The sequence below is a fragment of the Cygnus atratus genome, chromosome Z (assembly GCF_013377495.2).
Source record: "Cygnus atratus isolate AKBS03 ecotype Queensland, Australia chromosome Z, CAtr_DNAZoo_HiC_assembly, whole genome shotgun sequence".
NCBI classification, from domain to species: Eukaryota; Metazoa; Chordata; class Aves; order Anseriformes; family Anatidae; genus Cygnus; species Cygnus atratus.
In genome coordinates this window covers 50,291,233-50,307,569 of record NC_066396.1, presented here as the reverse complement: position 1 = coordinate 50,307,569, position 16,337 = coordinate 50,291,233, and the positions used below count along the sequence as shown (strand labels likewise).

Below are 16,337 nucleotides of genomic sequence, written 5' to 3'. Positions count from 1 at the left end.
AATCCAGAATGGAATAAAAAGATAGAAGTGTAGATTTCTTAGAGAGGTCTTTGTGGAAACCTTGAATACTTGAATAAAAAAAAATATTTTTGCATTTTTTCAGCTTGACTGTGTACCTAATTAAGGGCATTCAAAGAAAGGACTGCCAACAAGCAAAAGTACCTCCACTGATGATCTTAACATATTCTTTGGTATTCAGGTAGGAGGGTGGTTTTTTCACTCTTAAATGTACTGGAAGTTTTTTAGAGCTCTATTGTCAAACTTAAATTGTGATGGTCCTACAACCCTCATTGCATGGGTATGTGTAATCTTTTTCAAGACTGGCCTCACAGAACATAACGCATGGTAACTGTTTTTGAGGTAATTGATGCAGAGTTCTAATTGCCTAAGGACAATTTAATTGCTGTTTAGGTTCTGTGCTGATAAACTTATTCAGCAAATGCTGTATAACCTTACTTGTAAGTGAAGAAGCCCTTGCTCCATACCACCTCCTTTTTCTGTCTCTGAAATCCTTCAGGTTTACAATTGCATGCTTATTTACTGTAAAGAATACAGACATTTCAGAAAAAAAAAAACTACCCGAAAATAAGCTTTATTGCAAGAAAAGTGTTGTCATACTTATACAGACCTACAAACAAATCTTTTTTTCTTAAAAACATTTTAATAAAAATGTACAATGTTTCTTGTTTCAAAAATCCCCATAAGAACAAAAGTAAAGAAAAACCACTGAGTATAACTTGATACTAATCTTTGGTCAGCACTGATAGGCGACTGAAACAATCCTGGAGTCAGCATGTGCTTTGGCTGTTTTCACATCTGAGATTCTGTTACATGACTAGTTACAGGCACCAGCTGTCAGAAAAAGCACCATTGAGACTTACACTTAACACATAATGGTACAACATTAAAAAAAAAATTACTAAAGTAAACTAAATGTCAACTCATTGTACACACATCGTTCTTACAAAATAAGCTATGATAAAATGAGGCATACGGTGTATAACTACAGTATTAATGAAACTTCTAAAAATGGATTTCAAATACACATTTTCCTTGTCTGCACTGCATAATTAGTTTGCACATATGGCAGTCCTGATACAGCTCTCAATTTTTACTAAATGCACCATTAATTCAAGCCAGCACCAAACAGTATGAAACATCATGTGTCCTCTTCAGAGTGACATTTTCTTCAGCTGCCACAGTAATGCAAGTATGTAGAGCACCCTTTCTGAGAATGAGGTGTGGTAGCATGTGTGGTTCCTTGAGGTTATTGAAAGGAAGTACAGTACAGTTTGGTTCTGCAATTCTAATGGTATTAAAAGCAGTCAAGGTATTTTGCTACAGTGGTTGTGCCTCTTACTTTATTTGATGTGGTTGATTCAGAATACAATCCTATTGACCTGCTGTGAAATATGATCTTTGCTGAGACTAGTATTGCAATTCTTGTCCTTCAAGACTTTATTTTTTTGAATACTCAAGTTTCACTAGAGCACTTTAGAATAGCCAGAAGATGTATCACAGTGCTCTTTCAGCTCTGATAAATTTAAAAATTGCTTATATACTATCTGGATGACTGGCACAAGTACAAAAGGAAACATCTTTCAAATCATTTTTTTTTTTTTTTAAAAAAAAGAAAGTACCTCTAAAATGTTATAGTTCAAATTTATAAATCTAAAGAAAAACAAGCATGTTTCCCTTTTTCTTTACATAATTTGTTATTCTCTCCATATATTACTGCATTAAAAATAAATAAACATCTATATTTTTTTTTAATTAGGAACTATAGCAAAATACCCAAAGTGTTACAGACTGCTAACAGGAAAAAAAAATAGCTCACATTTTTTGTGCCATTTAGTGCCATATGATGATCTCTTGAACTTTAGTTTTTTAATATATTTTTAAATTGAGGTTATATAAAAGATACAGTAACCATGATTCCCACAAGTTACCCCTCCTGCAAGGGTGGTTCTGCAGTCTCAGCAGGATGGAGAGAAAGAAGTCTTCCCTTCTCCCTTCCTCCCCCAAAAGTCAGTGACTGTTTCAAAGCCTTTGAAAAGCAGATATGTTCAGGTGGGTAAATAGGTGAACAGAAGTGACTAAAGAACTGGACTCAGCCTGGAAGATGGCTAGTAGAGTTCTAGCCACAGCCTCATTCTGAGACCTTCCCCAAGCTCTCCTAGGAGGTAGTTGTCCTCATTGCTGTCTTCCAGTTTCTTTAACTCCTTTTTCTTATATAGAGGAATGCTAGTGATTTCCAGTGTGTACGTTCCAGGCACTGACTTTTTCTTAGCTGTGTGCAAATAACTGAGTCCATCCCTCTGATGGATTTGAAAGATGCCATCATCATTGCCATGTGAGATGATGTAGCGCACGTGGTTGGTAAGAGGCTCAATGGCTGGCATGAGTTCTAGGATGTGCTCCTTCTTGTCAAGCCTGGAAATGTTGACTCTCATCTTCAAAGGACTATCCATGTCTAGACTTTCCAAGCTAATCTGCTCAATCTGAAGTAAAGGAGGAAAGGATGTTTAGAGCAGGAGAGAAACAGATATTCACTTGCATTGACAGAAGAGTAAGTGATTAGTAACAGTTTCTGCATTTCTCAAACTCTAGCGGTTAAAGAAGCCATTGTAAGTCCTTTCCAGCTGGGAGAACTGCTTGATTCCATATAATACACCCTGTAAATCTTAAGGGCTTCTCTCACAGGCTTAACAGGATAATTAAAGTTACAGCATCAAGTCTATAGAGAGGGCTCAGATTTCAGTCTCTTTTCAGAATCTGTTTAACTTCATGCTTGCAAAAAGCCCATGTAAAGAAGAGACATATGTTTAATATTGCAGTGAAGACTGTAAGTGAGGCACAATCTTGTTCTTATGATCAACGTGAGCGTGGAACATTACAGAACCAGAACAGGAGTCTTGACACAGTACTGTATAAGAACTCCCTAAACTTCTGATAAAACTGTTTCAATCAATCCTGGCTTCTAAAAAAGACAGGCTTGGCATTTGGTGATGAAGTATGATGATAAAAATGGAAACTGAAGCAAGGAGAGTACTCCTGTATTGTTTGTATTCTACAACAAGGGCTGGTATGTCATGTCCAATTACATTGTACTTTCACCACTGAGAAGAGTGCAGAAGAATGTCCTGGCATTGTTCTTCTGACAAATCAGTCATGTGTTTTTTTTTTATGTAAGCTTCAGTATAGTTCTGCTACACATGAGGTGTGAGCTGTGAACACACTTGTGGGTAGGAGGTTGAGAATGAGTGCATTCCTACAAAAGCCATCTAACAAAGACCAGCTTTAAAAGCACTTCGACCTAAAATACACAGAATGGTTCATAGGCCTTAGTCTTCTTCAGGAAACCAAAGTCAGTTATCTAGCCTACTTGTCAAGATTCCTTTTGCTTTCAAATATTGGAAAGGATTTTTTTCTCTCTCTGAGGGAATCCCAATCAAATGTGATTATGTATGTGTACTACTATGTAATGTAACTAAAAACACATGGTGAAAATAAGGAAAAATTGTGATGGGGGCAAGTACAGAAGAGTATTAAATACCACACCCTATACACATCGTTAGTAGTGAGATTATTATTTTTCCCCCTGTAGTTTTATGGATGTGAAATCTTCCACTCTTGCTTCTCAGGCACCAAGAAAGCTTGCTGCTATAAAAAATGTAGTAACAAGATATAATAATTCTGAACAAGATATGAAATTAACTGTGCAATGGAAGAAGTGTTTTTCAAAAACATCCAGGTATTTCTGTGGTGGGTTGACCAGAGAATTCAGATTGGAACAGTAGGAGTGAGGTGGGAAGGACAAAGCAGTATTTGCGTGAAGTGTGTGTCTGGGGGGAAATCAAACATTTAGTTTTTAAGCTCCAAAGCAGAAGTTACACAACTGCTGTCTTCTTTAGAAACTCTATCAATATCAGAACTGGCTTTGATGGCAACTGTCATGAGAAGTAGTGTGTACTCATGATCATCTTAAGTTCTTACCCTTTTAGAAAGGAAACTTGTTTCCTCATTCCTTCAATGTAACTTGTGTGTTCAGCATACTTCACCATTTTATTTGAGTTTGCATTTTGCCTGTTTGCATTACACAGCTCTTGCATTACTGAAGGAAAATTTCTCCCCCCACCTAGTCAGTTTCCCATTACTGCAGATTTCAAGACCAGAGCTAATGCTACAAGACAACATCCTACCATACAGACAATGCAGGTAACAGGTGTACAGGTATATTCTTGTTTAAATCAAAAAAAAAAAGTATCTAAAATAAATACTAGGCATGCCTTTCATGAACATCCCATATAAGCCTAAAAAGGCAGTAAGAAAAAAAAAATCATAAGTGTAATCTCTAACACCCTCAACAATTTTGCAAATGTAGGACTTTAGCTAGGTTGTCATGTAGGTATCAGCTAGGTCATGGACTCTAGTCCCCCACAATTATGAGCAACCAGGAACAGAGGCTTCAATTTAATCTGCAAGAAGATCTATTTAGCTGACTGAGACCATACAACACTATCCAAACTCCTCCTTTCAGCAGAACAGATTGCAGAAATGACCATTGTCGTAGCTCTCTGTAATTACAGGAAACCTGATTTTGAGATATTTTGAGGAACTACACCACATCTCAGACTATAGAAGACTCTATAGGCTTAAAAAATTTCTGCTGTTCATAACTGCTGATGTCTTCCTGTCACACCACTCCCACCAACAAGACACAAGTCTAAAAATCACTGTGGAGACAGGGAAAAGAAGATTTTGGCTACTGAATGTGGCCTGTAGTAAAACTCCCTCAGCTTACTGATAGCATTGAATATTTAATCTCTAAAAATACTTCGAAGTATATTATTGTGTTTATTTATCTTGGAACGTACCGTGTCATTAATACTTCTCTTTTTCCTGCTCTCTTTTTTTGAATAGCCATTGATTTTGCACTCGTAACATGCTTCAGGGGATAAAGCATTTTCTTCATCAGCATCTCCATCCAGTGGCAGGTACTGGCCTTTGTTAAATCCCATCCCTGAGACACAGTGACTGTTGAATAAAAGCAGCTGTTTTAGTTCTTGCAGTTTTATGAACTGTCCAGTTAAATGAAAAGTGAGTGTATGTAATCTGTACCATAGTGCCAGTATCCCGTCCCCTTCTCTTTCCTCACCAGGATGACTGTGAATTAATTTTCTTCACACTAGTGAATGAAATACATTCACATACTGAATGAAATGCAACTGCTGGCTGAAGGTCTGTAGGTTTTTCTAATTTTCATTCACAAGTATCGTGAATAAACAGAACAAACCCAACCTACCCTGACTTTGGAAATAAAGATTTTAGCATTTATCATGTACCAGAATTACGTTAATTTGTGTTTAACATTTTGGGTTGACCAGTACGGCTTAAATCCCTTAATTAACTCAGTGAGCATTATACTTATCCTTATGCAGTAACAGTCCTCACTGAGCAGACCTGGAGTTTTTGTGCTGGTACCAGTGGAGAAAGCAGAACTAACTATGTAATGCTGTTTATATGTTAGAATTCAAATGAGTGTCATGCTGCAGGTACAGACATATGTCTTTTTTTTTTTTTCTTTTCTTTTTCCCTAATACTACAGGTATTTATGCACAGCTTGTGTACATTGTGCACAGGAAATGTAGAAAAAAACATGACTTACTAACCTCTCCTTCATTTGCACCTCTGCTCTTCAATCTAATTACTGCCTAGACTTTCTATCACCCTCTGAATGTGTCTCTGATAAATGACTATGTGAGATACTCACCCTTGTCCAACTCTGTAATAGCCTGGTGGACAGCCACAAAGATAACCACCTTCAGTGTTAGAACAACCATAATTGCAGGGGTTCTTGGTAGAAGAACACTCATTCACATCATGGCATGCACTGGAGAATTGGTCATAAGAAAATCCAGAAGGGCAGGCACACTTGTAACTTCCAAGTGTGTTGTAGCAAGAAGCAGAGCCACATGTGTTAGGATTGGAACATTCATTTTCATCTAGTAAGCAAACAAAAGTGCATTGGTATCTTTACTCTGGACAAAGATCAGACAGGCAAGATGTAGCTAACAAATCAGAATATCTGCAAGTCCTAGGGCTCTGCTACATCCTTGACCTTACTACCCTACAAAGATGTGGTTCCCAAAGTAAAAGTACACTGGCAAAAATCCCAGACATATGTATCTGGACCATAAAGATGTTTTAGGATACTGTTACTGTCAGGTTTATATTCCCTCAATGCTTCCCCTTCCTTCAAGGCATGTCTCCTGTTTTGCTCAGGGGTACTTGTCAATACTCTTTCTCCTGGCAGGGTACATTCCTACCATGCAAGATCCACAGAAGAGAAATGAACTGGAACTCCAGTCATACTTCAACCATGACAGTGTTCATGGACACCCAGAGATGGGTTGAGGTTTCTACCTACTTGTGGTAGAAACCTGCAGGCTCTGTGAGGGGAAAGACAAACTGAACAGCTAGTCCAGATGGAAGAGAGAAGCAAGAATTGTCTTCACTTTATGGGCATATAAAGGGAAGATCCTCCAGTCAGTCTGATGGATTTAGTTCCAGGTTATCTTGTGAAAAATGAGTAAGTAAAGTAGCTGGTTGTATTGAAAGATTATGCATTTGATAATTAGCAAATATGCTGCTTATTTTATTTACCTTACCAAGGTACAGTTTTCATCTCCAGCATCACTGGTGCATGCTTTACCATTTTTGCCTGCAGTTACTAGAAGATGTTCTTCTGAGGAATATCTATCTTTATTCTACATTCAGAGACCGTAGCTGTTTTGGAAATTTGTGGGAGCTGCTACTTGTGTTCTCCTGTCACTCCTTCATTAGCTTTCTTTGTTGAAGAGCAGTATACTAAGTAAGGAGTGATGCTGGTGGCTGGGCCTTCAGAAAAACTGCCTGGTGTGCTATTTAGTGTAAAATGGGTGTAATGAACTAATTTTGATATCTAATATCAGGGCATTAAGATCAGCCTATAAGAGATCTACGGCAGGGCTCACAGCTATCCTCTGATTGTGACACCATTGAGGTAGAACCATGAAAGCAAACTTGAAAAGTTAAATATGTTGTTATGGTGCTTTGTGAAAAGTACAGGATGGGGTTGTTTGGCTGTGTTGTTTTTTATTTTTGTTTTTTAATTTCCTACGTTCTGTTTGGTATGGGATTTGGCTTAGTTCATGAAATGCAGAAAAAAAAAAGATGGACTGAATCAGCCAGATATAGAAGAAAACTGCTGAGCTGATTCAATTGTCCCTGTTCTCTGCCCAGTGAACTACTGGTAGCCGTAACACTGTATTTTGGAATGATTATGTTGGTATTTTTTTCTTCCTATTCACTATAGATACTACTCTGTAGTATTCTCAAAATGCTAATGGTGTTGACTGATTCTTACTGATGAAATGTAGGATATTTTTTTCTTTTTTTCAAGAGAGGTATCTATATCAAGCCTGAAGGAATTCAATGAAAGCCTTTACACCTTTCTAAGATGGGGATTTTCTTGAGGAGAAGGGAGTCAGAACATAGAATGACTAGGAAAAACACCTTGTCACACAGAGTTTTAACAGGCTGAGTGAGTTTTCTCGTCACCATCTGTCATTGATTTACATTAAGAGTAGTAAGTGGATGGAGAGAAGGTGAAAGAGAGAGAGAGAAAAGATCTGTCTGCATCCTTTGTCCTGCTCATTCTTGCCCTTACTTGGCAGTTGTCACTGTAATCTCTGTGACAATTTTGCTGTTCAAATGTTTTCTATGCATTTTGTTTCCTTACCAACGCATTGATTCCACTGGTAATGCTGTATATACCCTTGTGGGCATCCACATCTGTATCCACCCAGGATGTTTTGACAGCCATGCTGGCACCTATGATTTCCATCACATTCATCCACATCTTTGCATTGGGGAGAGAAGTAGAACAGAGAGACCACATCAATATCCATGTTGCAAAATATGTTACTCACTTTGATAATAATCGCCTAAACACCCGTATTTATGACAGAGGAATACTGTTCTAAGATGGCAGCACTGTTCAGGGTTTTTCTTTTGGAAGGTCTAAAGCTCAAATTTATGCAGTGTTCTCTGTATCTATCAATAATCCAACTAACGCTTTCAAAACTTTAACTCAGATTTGGAGAAGAAACACTACTCCTAATCACACATGATGTTGCTTTGATGTAATACTGAGAACATGAATGTTTTTGGATTTCAGTTGCTAAACCAACTATGTAGGACTTCAGTTTCCTGGCACATACTGAAGTGTTTGAATGTGAGGAACACATACCAAACTTGTCTGTAGTGCACTTGTTCACCTTTGCAATTAAAAAGCCATCTAAAAAGTCTCTGATGAATGTGTAAATAAAGAATAAACCCATAAATTAAAACCAAAATGTAAAAATCTGGTCATTAGAAATAGTGTCTGCTATAAGAAATAAGTACATACCAAGCCACTGTAAGCAGCCCAATGTGTAAGGTACAGTATGCAATGCTAGTAGAAAATAAGAAATTGTACACGACACCACAGATTCTAAGTTACATTCTAGTTGTACACAGTTGTCCACAAATTCCATGGAACTGGGCTGTCCCAAAGCATGAGGTCTAGAGAACTACTGCCAGGAACTGAAACTTGTGCTTTCATCAGTAAAAACATATAGAGCAGTTCTGATGTTCTAGTTATGTACCTATCTTGTGAATGCTTTGGTATGTGTAATTTAGTGCTGGATAAAGTACACATGATGGATGTAAGTGCTTGAAGAGGATAAAATAACCTGACAGATGATAATGCTTTCTAAAACTTCTAGATGGGCAAATTCTGCATTGTTACTTTAGAAATGCATTCCAAATATCAATTCCTGTTAAATCCTTTTGTCAAGGTAGCTGACATTTTGAGATGTCATAAATCTGTGCACATACACCTTTGCCTTTTAATTTTTTGTTTCACAGTATCTGAGACCAACTAAAGAGACTGCAACTCTCACACATAGATTTCATGACCAGGACTCCCTTTTGGGCCAACGAAGAGAAATGAAGCTATAGAAGAAGAGATAAAAGTATGGAATTTAGAATCTGATCTTAGATACCTTCAGGTGGATGATTACAATTAGCTGAAAGAAAAAAAAAAAAAGAAAAAAAAGGTAGCAAGATTCCTTTTAGAGTACATGGAAATGAAAAAGAAAAAATAACCAGACTTTCTGATGCATAAACCTATGTGAAGATGAAAGCAATCTGGAAAGAGTTGTTTGAGAGTTCAGATAAACAGTAATTTTTTATTCTAACTTGTGTAAACAAAGAGTTAGACAGTATGCTCTTACATACATTTATGTTTTAAATTCCTCAAATACATTCCTATTTATTTTTGGTATGTACTTTCATTATGTCTGCTTCTCTGTTTTATGACTGTGATTTGTCTTTGACATCATAGGATTCCCTAGACACAGAGGTAAGAATTTGCAATGTAAAAGAATTTGACTTTTACTAGTTACCTTCACAGTTTAATCCAGTAGAATCCAGAGAAAATCCCCTTTGACATTCACAGGTAAAACTTCCAGGAGTGTTTTGGCAAATTCCTTTTGATCCACAAAGCAATGGCTGAGAACCACATTCATTGTTATCTTTAACAGGGCAGAGAGAAGAAGGTTAGCATCTTACCTTGGGGTAAGGTAAGGTTAGGTATGTTCATATAACACTTCCTTAGAGGTTGAAAACCAAAGAGATGCAAAAATTTATTTTAAAAATGTTATTTTCCATATTCAAATTTCAGATGACCTGATGACTCATGCGGAGCTAAAAGTACTTAATAAGTTGGAAGCAGAGGTTGTAATTCAGTTATGAGTGTGAAAGACCCAGGTATGTAATTGCTGACAGTGGAAAAAGGCTGCACCTACGTATTAGCTTAACTAAAATAGTTTCAGTTGGCAAGATTCGTACATGTGTTTAAGATCTAAAGACATCTGTATCTATTAAAGAAGAAAAGGCAGTCTGTTTTTCTTTTAACTACATTTTAAATCAGATTTTAATACTCTACTCCTTTGTGTCCATGTGGTTATACTTAGCATATAATAACACGTATTAAATATATGTAACTTTTTACTAAGCAAGAAAATACAAATGGTGGATATACTTTGATATTTCTTTAGCTGTAATTGCTGCTTTTCAAAATCTGTTTTCTGGACTGCTGACATTATTGCTCTGTATTACTATTGTTTATATGATGCAAAAGGGTAAGAATTGAGAATGTTCCTCTTATAGAAAAAATGAATGTAAGAAAACTCATGTTTTTCTTACCAATGCAAGCTGTGTGATGTTGAGTAAAACCAGGTGGACATTTGCATGTGAAGCCTCCAAGGGTGTTGACACAGAGAAACTGACAATTGTGTTGTTTGGTTTGACATTCATCAAGATCTGAAAGTAAGAGATGATGTTGTCTTAACAAAAGTCAACAAATGCGAAGTACATTTAGTCTAACTTGAAAAAAAAATAAAAATCACACTTCAAAATTATTTCCTTTTAAGTCAAAGTGCAACAAAATTAAAGTTACTGTGTATAGCTTCCTTTACCTTTACATGTCTTTCCATCTTCTTGAAGGATGTAGCCCCGAGGACATGAGCACTGATAGCTCCCTTCTGAGTTCTTGCAGATAAAATTGCATGGTTTGGGAGACTGGGAGCACTCATCAAGATCTAAAAAGAGAAACTGTTAAAGATTTGCTGTACTGATTTCTTTGAAAGATGTTTCCTGAACAGTACTATATTTAAGAGAAAAAAGTTTGTAGAAGAAGTATGTTTTACATTTTTGCAGCATTTCCATTTCTTTCCCTATGTGTCTGTCACTTTGGAGTCACCTCTACTGTGGCAAACTGAATCTCTTGAAAGAGTGACACACTAGAGTAACAGTGACATTAATATTTTCATCTATGGACAAAGCATTTCTTTTCAGGCATACTATGATATACTTTGATGAGTTAACCAACAGGAAAGAGGCAAAAACAAAGCAGTGAGCTAGCTGCTTTATCAGTCAACATGGTTATACAGCTGAAAACATATTTCAATGCTCATTTTACTGCAGGAATATTGTCAGTACAGCTTGTTTCCCTACTTTGCAAAATGAAATAAAAAATCAGAAGGCATATTAGGAAGACAAAGAAAGAAAAGAGTTAAGAGATAAAGAGATATTCAAAGGCTTACAGAGGGAGACTGATAGTAGCACTGTGTAAATATGTACAATCTAAAAAAATATTGAGGATTAAGAGGCTGAATCTTACCAACACAGGATGTGCTGCTTATGTCAGTCGTATAGCCAACTTTGCAAAAGCAGCGAAAGGAGCCCATAGTGTTGATACATTGTCCATTTCTGCATAGGTTTGGCATGACCTTACATTCATCAATATCTGTAGGGAAAATATTAAATATATGATCTTTCAAAAAAAAAATACTAGCATTTGTTAAGTTTTCCTTCTGAATAAGAAATTCAAAGAAAAAAGACCAGGTTCTACCAATGATCTACTCAGCACTGGTGAGACTGCACCTGGAGTACTGTGTTCAGTTCTGGGCCTTCCAGTACAACAGAAAGCTGGACATATTGGAAAGTGTCCAACAGAGGGCCACCACAATGATCAGCGGAATTGTGTAGCTCTCTCATGAGGAAGGGCTGAGAGAGCTGTGATTGTTCAGCCTGGAGAAGAGAAGGCTTGGAGCGATCTCATCAATGTCTATAAATAGCTGAAGGGAAGAGGCCAGGCTCCTTCCTTTGTGCCCAGTGCCAGGACAAGAGGCAGTGGGGCACAAACTGTTACACTGGAGGTTCTGTCTAAACATCAGGAAGCACTTTACTGCATGAGTGACTGAGCACTGGAATATGTTGCCCAGAGAGGTCTTGGAGTCTCCCTCCTTGGAGATCTTCAAAAGCTGCCTGGACATGGCTGGTCCTGGGCAACCTGCTCAAAGGTGTCCCTGCTTGATCAGGGGATTGGACCAGATGACCTCCAGAGATCTCTTCCCACCTCAGCCATTCTGTAATTGTGTATAATGCCATGGGAACGTTACTGGGAATGGAAAAAAAAATTCTTCCATTTTTTCCACAGTTCCTGATCATTATACTTCTGATAGTAACTTTAACCTTTCTTTCTCTTTAAAATGGGCCTGAGCACACAAGCAAATATTTTTCCAATTTTTAGTATTGTTTTCTGCATTGAAAGTTTTCTGCTATTTCATTGGGTAATCCAGTTCTAGTTTTGATAACTCAGGGGAAAAAATAAAAAATCAAACAAATAAACAAAATCGTAGAAGTGAAGTTTGTTATGATTAGTAAGATCATAAAAATTTTTCACCAAAATTTAAAAATATGTGCCAGTTAGAACTACTGCTGTTACCTTTTGCCTTGTATGTAACATCTCAGCACACAAAAGCTTTGGGATAATTTCTAGCTTTAGTACTGGTTGATCCTGTTTTAGATCCCAACCCTGAAAATTCTGCACAGCTGTGAGTATTCCTGGTGCAGCTACTGTTTAAAGGTGTTTTTAATTTCTGATCACACAGTAGTATTTGAAAAATCAAACTCTGTTGTTTCACAGGAAGTTCTTCAAAGGAGCTTCAAAGAGAATACTGCATTTTCTTAAGCATGTAAGTGTATTCCTTCGCTGCTTTCTACCTCCTTTCATCTCTGCAAATACCTCTTCCATCTGTAGTATATCCTGGACCGTGTGGACAGAGCTTCTTATACTGGGTGGTTCCAGGAAGTGGGCAGAGCTCACACTGATTACCCCAGCCCCGGCCTCCATCACAGCAGCACTCAGATTTAGTGATAAGATTGCGGCTGCTTGAAGCCATCTGACACATAGTCTGTAGAACTTCAGCAAAGCAAAAGCCTTGACGATTATCTGTAAGGAAGAATTGGAGAGATTAAGAAAGAGCAGGAGATAAATATCTGAACCATTGAGAATCTAATATATTATTCTGGCTCTCTGTCAACTATCAAGCACTAGGTTACGAGCAACCAGTCTGTGAAGTCTGTTTTGACTTAGCCTTTCAAAAATTTGTCATGTCTTCTGAATATTTGTTGCCATTCCAAGTTTATTCCAGACATCTCCGAAGTTCAGTACTCTATGACTTGATGTGACTTTTACTTCTAGGAAGGATGTGCCCTTAGGCATCCCTGGCAAGCTTACTTGATAGCAGAACAGGCTGCAAGCCAAACTGAGCTCCCTCTTAAGCTACCTATGTTTAGCTTGCATTTAGCAGATTTACTTGGAGTAGGGTTAGGGCTTTGGCTTCTTTCTTTCTTGTTCTTTTTTGTTGTTGTTTTTTGTTTGTTCTGTTTTGTTTGTGTGTGTAGGTTTTTTTTTTTTCCATTTTTTTTTTCCTGGTAAAAATAGTGTATCTGACCATCTATACCATGATGTGATTTAAATGACAAAATCCTTAGCATTTAGAAGTCTCTAAGTGCTGCTAGTCTGCTATTCACTAGTCTTTTTAAGCAGAACTCCTACTTTGCAGGTTGGAAAAATGGCTTTATACAGCCATACTGTTAATCTGTCCCTTTCTTAATCCATTTTCCTTCACTTCTGAACCTTTTGACTAATACATGTCAATCATGAAAGAGGAGTGAAACTATACAATCATTAACATCCTGCATGTTTCCATCAAACAGGCAGATGAAGAGAGGAGAGATCCCAGCTTCCAGTGATCATGGAAACTAGGTTTTGCAGAGATGATACTTCTAAATAGGTTATATGTCAGTTGTCATATTTGTTAATAAAAATGAAGATATTGTTAACTAGTCTGACAGATGCTTATGTTTTTAAGTGAACGATCTTTTGTCTTAAAGCTTAAAGTTAACATCTTTCAGATCCCTAAGAATGGGTACATTTTTGAACACCAAGCTGACCATGTGGTATACAAGTATAAGGAGTATAATCTGTGGATTTCTCACATGAATCAGGTAAAATGTAATCTTTGACTTTAGGTGAAAATTGCTTTGGGTGCCTGGTAACTTAACTGGTTACAGTAGAGAAAGCTGTCCTCACAGAAAGTGCCACTTGTGTGAGACAGCATGTTCACTGTGATGACTTGCAAAACTCAGCAGATTTCTGTTCTTGTAAGTAGGTATATTGGGCAGGTCTTTACGCCCCTTATAACTTGAAGACCATGCAATACTTACTCTCCAATTTGAGAAGTGGAATAAACTTTAATGTGAACAGAATACAAAGGTTTGCACAATATATTTAAAATAGTGTCATCTAAGACTTAATGTTTGTTCTTTAATTCTGAAGATGCAGTTTGTTACTGCCAGACTAATTTTTCAGTCTTGTCTGACCAGGACAGCCCTAAAGGAAAAGCAGCAATGAGCAAACTAGTCCAAAGCATAGTTTTTTAAAGATGATATATGTAAATATATGTGTGTGTGTGTGTGCATATCTATAATATATGTGCATTATTTATATATATATATAAAATATAAGAAAGTAATAATGAAAACAGGGTATTTCCTTAGCATTAATGACTGGCTGGGGTTAAAAGCCTGCAACGTCCCACTCCCATCTGGTCCTAATCCTTAGGAAATACTTAGAAAATATGTTATTGCTTTGCCATGAAGTCAGCACACTACTGATGGCAACTTACAGAGAGCTGGTTATATAGTACATACATAAGATAATATCTAAGTAGTTTTAATGCAGGTGTTCTTTATACAGTTCTAAATACTCCCACAATTTCACATGTTGGTATTGAAAAAACACTTTTAAGTATTTACACTTGAGCACTGGTCATGAAAAAGTTAAGATTCTGCAGTTTTGTATGATTTTTAAAAAAGTAACAATTTTCTAGTGCAAATGACAAGCCTGAACATATTGAAAAGGAAATATAAGTTGATGAATATTAAACCCTTCATCAGTGTTTAATGTACAGACATGCCTCAATAACTTTTCAACATAATTTTGCTTTTTTTTTTGGTGAAATCCTAATATTTTTATTCATATTCACTATCTACGTTAAAAGTACAGAAAATTCATATGCCTAGTTGCAATATTGTCGCGCTTAAAATCATGTTCTTAATATGTAAACACTTCAGTTTGCTATGCATCCCAGTTTTTCATCTGCCTAAGATAACTAAATTCTGCTTCTTTAAAAATACCTATAATTTGTTTGGATAGTGTTGCTCTGCACCATGTTTATGCCCTGTGGAATGTAGATGCCTCCATGTGAGGCCCTTTGTAGCTTGATTAAGCTGACATTCTCAAGAGACTCCTCATTCCTGTCATTATTTAATATTATAACATTTAATACCAGTTAATTATTTTAATTAATCAGGAACATTATGTAATTGTTTCACCTAAGAGAGCTGTTAGAGATAATCAGAACCCCAATTTACACTCTAAATTCCAGCACCGACACACTCTTTCATGTAAGATGGAATGCATATGAAGGAGGGAGGGACTTACCAAGACACTCGATGCCTGATGGGCTTGACAGGAATCCTTCATTACATTCACATCGGTAGCTCCCAATGACATTCATGCAGCGACCATTTTCACAGATACCTGGCTTGGTACGGCATTCATTTTCATCTTTACAAAAATATCAAATGCAGGTTATTGTTACAAGAAGATGTGTCAGACTTGCAGAATGTATTCAGCATTTTGCGTAATATTTGCAAGAAGTGGAACATCAACAACTGATTAAGCGTGAGAAAGACTTTTCTAGTAATGATATCCTATTCCATGCCTTATATGCTGCATCTAGGATGAAGGCTTTAGACCTTTTTGGGCTCTGCAAGTAACAAGAAGCAGAAAACACTTGCAGCAGAGGAAGTCCTATCCACAACTTTTACCTGGCAAATACCATTTAAATAAAATTGGAACACGAGCATGATTTGTGTAACAAATTTTCACTTTGTAATCATTAAGGAGTCTGAGTACATTTAACTTCCTTCTGCAATCAGTCACAATTCAGTCAGCACATCATTTCCCTGAAACACTTTACAATCCCAGTCTATTTTCTTCCATAGGTAATGGCATAGACACTGTAGGCAATTAAATACCTCTATAGATGCTTAAAATTTAACTGAAAAATAACCTCAGGTCATTTAAAGGCAGTATTAAATAGGGAAAAAGACAAAATTCTTGTTAGTACAGATTCTTTCCTCTGAGTAAATTCATCAAGTTATGTAAAGAAGGTAAAGAGGTCATTCTGCTGCTGAAGGAATGCTGTTTTGAAATATTTTCATTTAAAGCATTCTCTGAGACATATGTTTATTTATTTATTTATTTTTTTCCTCTGAGCCAATGATAGCCTCAGATACTTCTTTCTAAAGAGAACTTCAGAATGGTCTTGAGT

At 36.8% G+C, this 16,337-nt stretch overlaps 1 protein-coding gene across 2 annotated transcripts in view; it reads right to left on the bottom strand.

Moving 5' to 3' along the window:
* Positions 1 to 576: 576 nt before the first annotated feature.
* FBN2 (fibrillin 2) overlaps positions 577 to 16,337 on the bottom strand; it is a 182,202-nt gene continuing 166,441 nt past the window's right edge. For both annotated transcript variants that reach the window (XM_035569387.2, XM_050716237.1), the window contains 10 exons: positions 15,443 to 15,568; positions 12,677 to 12,883; positions 11,270 to 11,395; positions 10,566 to 10,688; positions 10,294 to 10,410; positions 9,492 to 9,620; positions 7,784 to 7,903; positions 5,774 to 6,005; positions 4,878 to 5,037; positions 577 to 2,501 (listed from right to left, as the gene is read on the bottom strand). In XM_035569387.2, the coding sequence (XP_035425280.1) occupies positions 2,127 to 2,501; positions 4,878 to 5,037; positions 5,774 to 6,005; positions 7,784 to 7,903; positions 9,492 to 9,620; positions 10,294 to 10,410; positions 10,566 to 10,688; positions 11,270 to 11,395; positions 12,677 to 12,883; positions 15,443 to 15,568 (1,715 nt within the window). In that variant the 3' untranslated portion in view covers positions 577 to 2,126. The remainder of the gene's footprint in view (positions 2,502 to 4,877; positions 5,038 to 5,773; positions 6,006 to 7,783; positions 7,904 to 9,491; positions 9,621 to 10,293; positions 10,411 to 10,565; positions 10,689 to 11,269; positions 11,396 to 12,676; positions 12,884 to 15,442; positions 15,569 to 16,337) is intronic.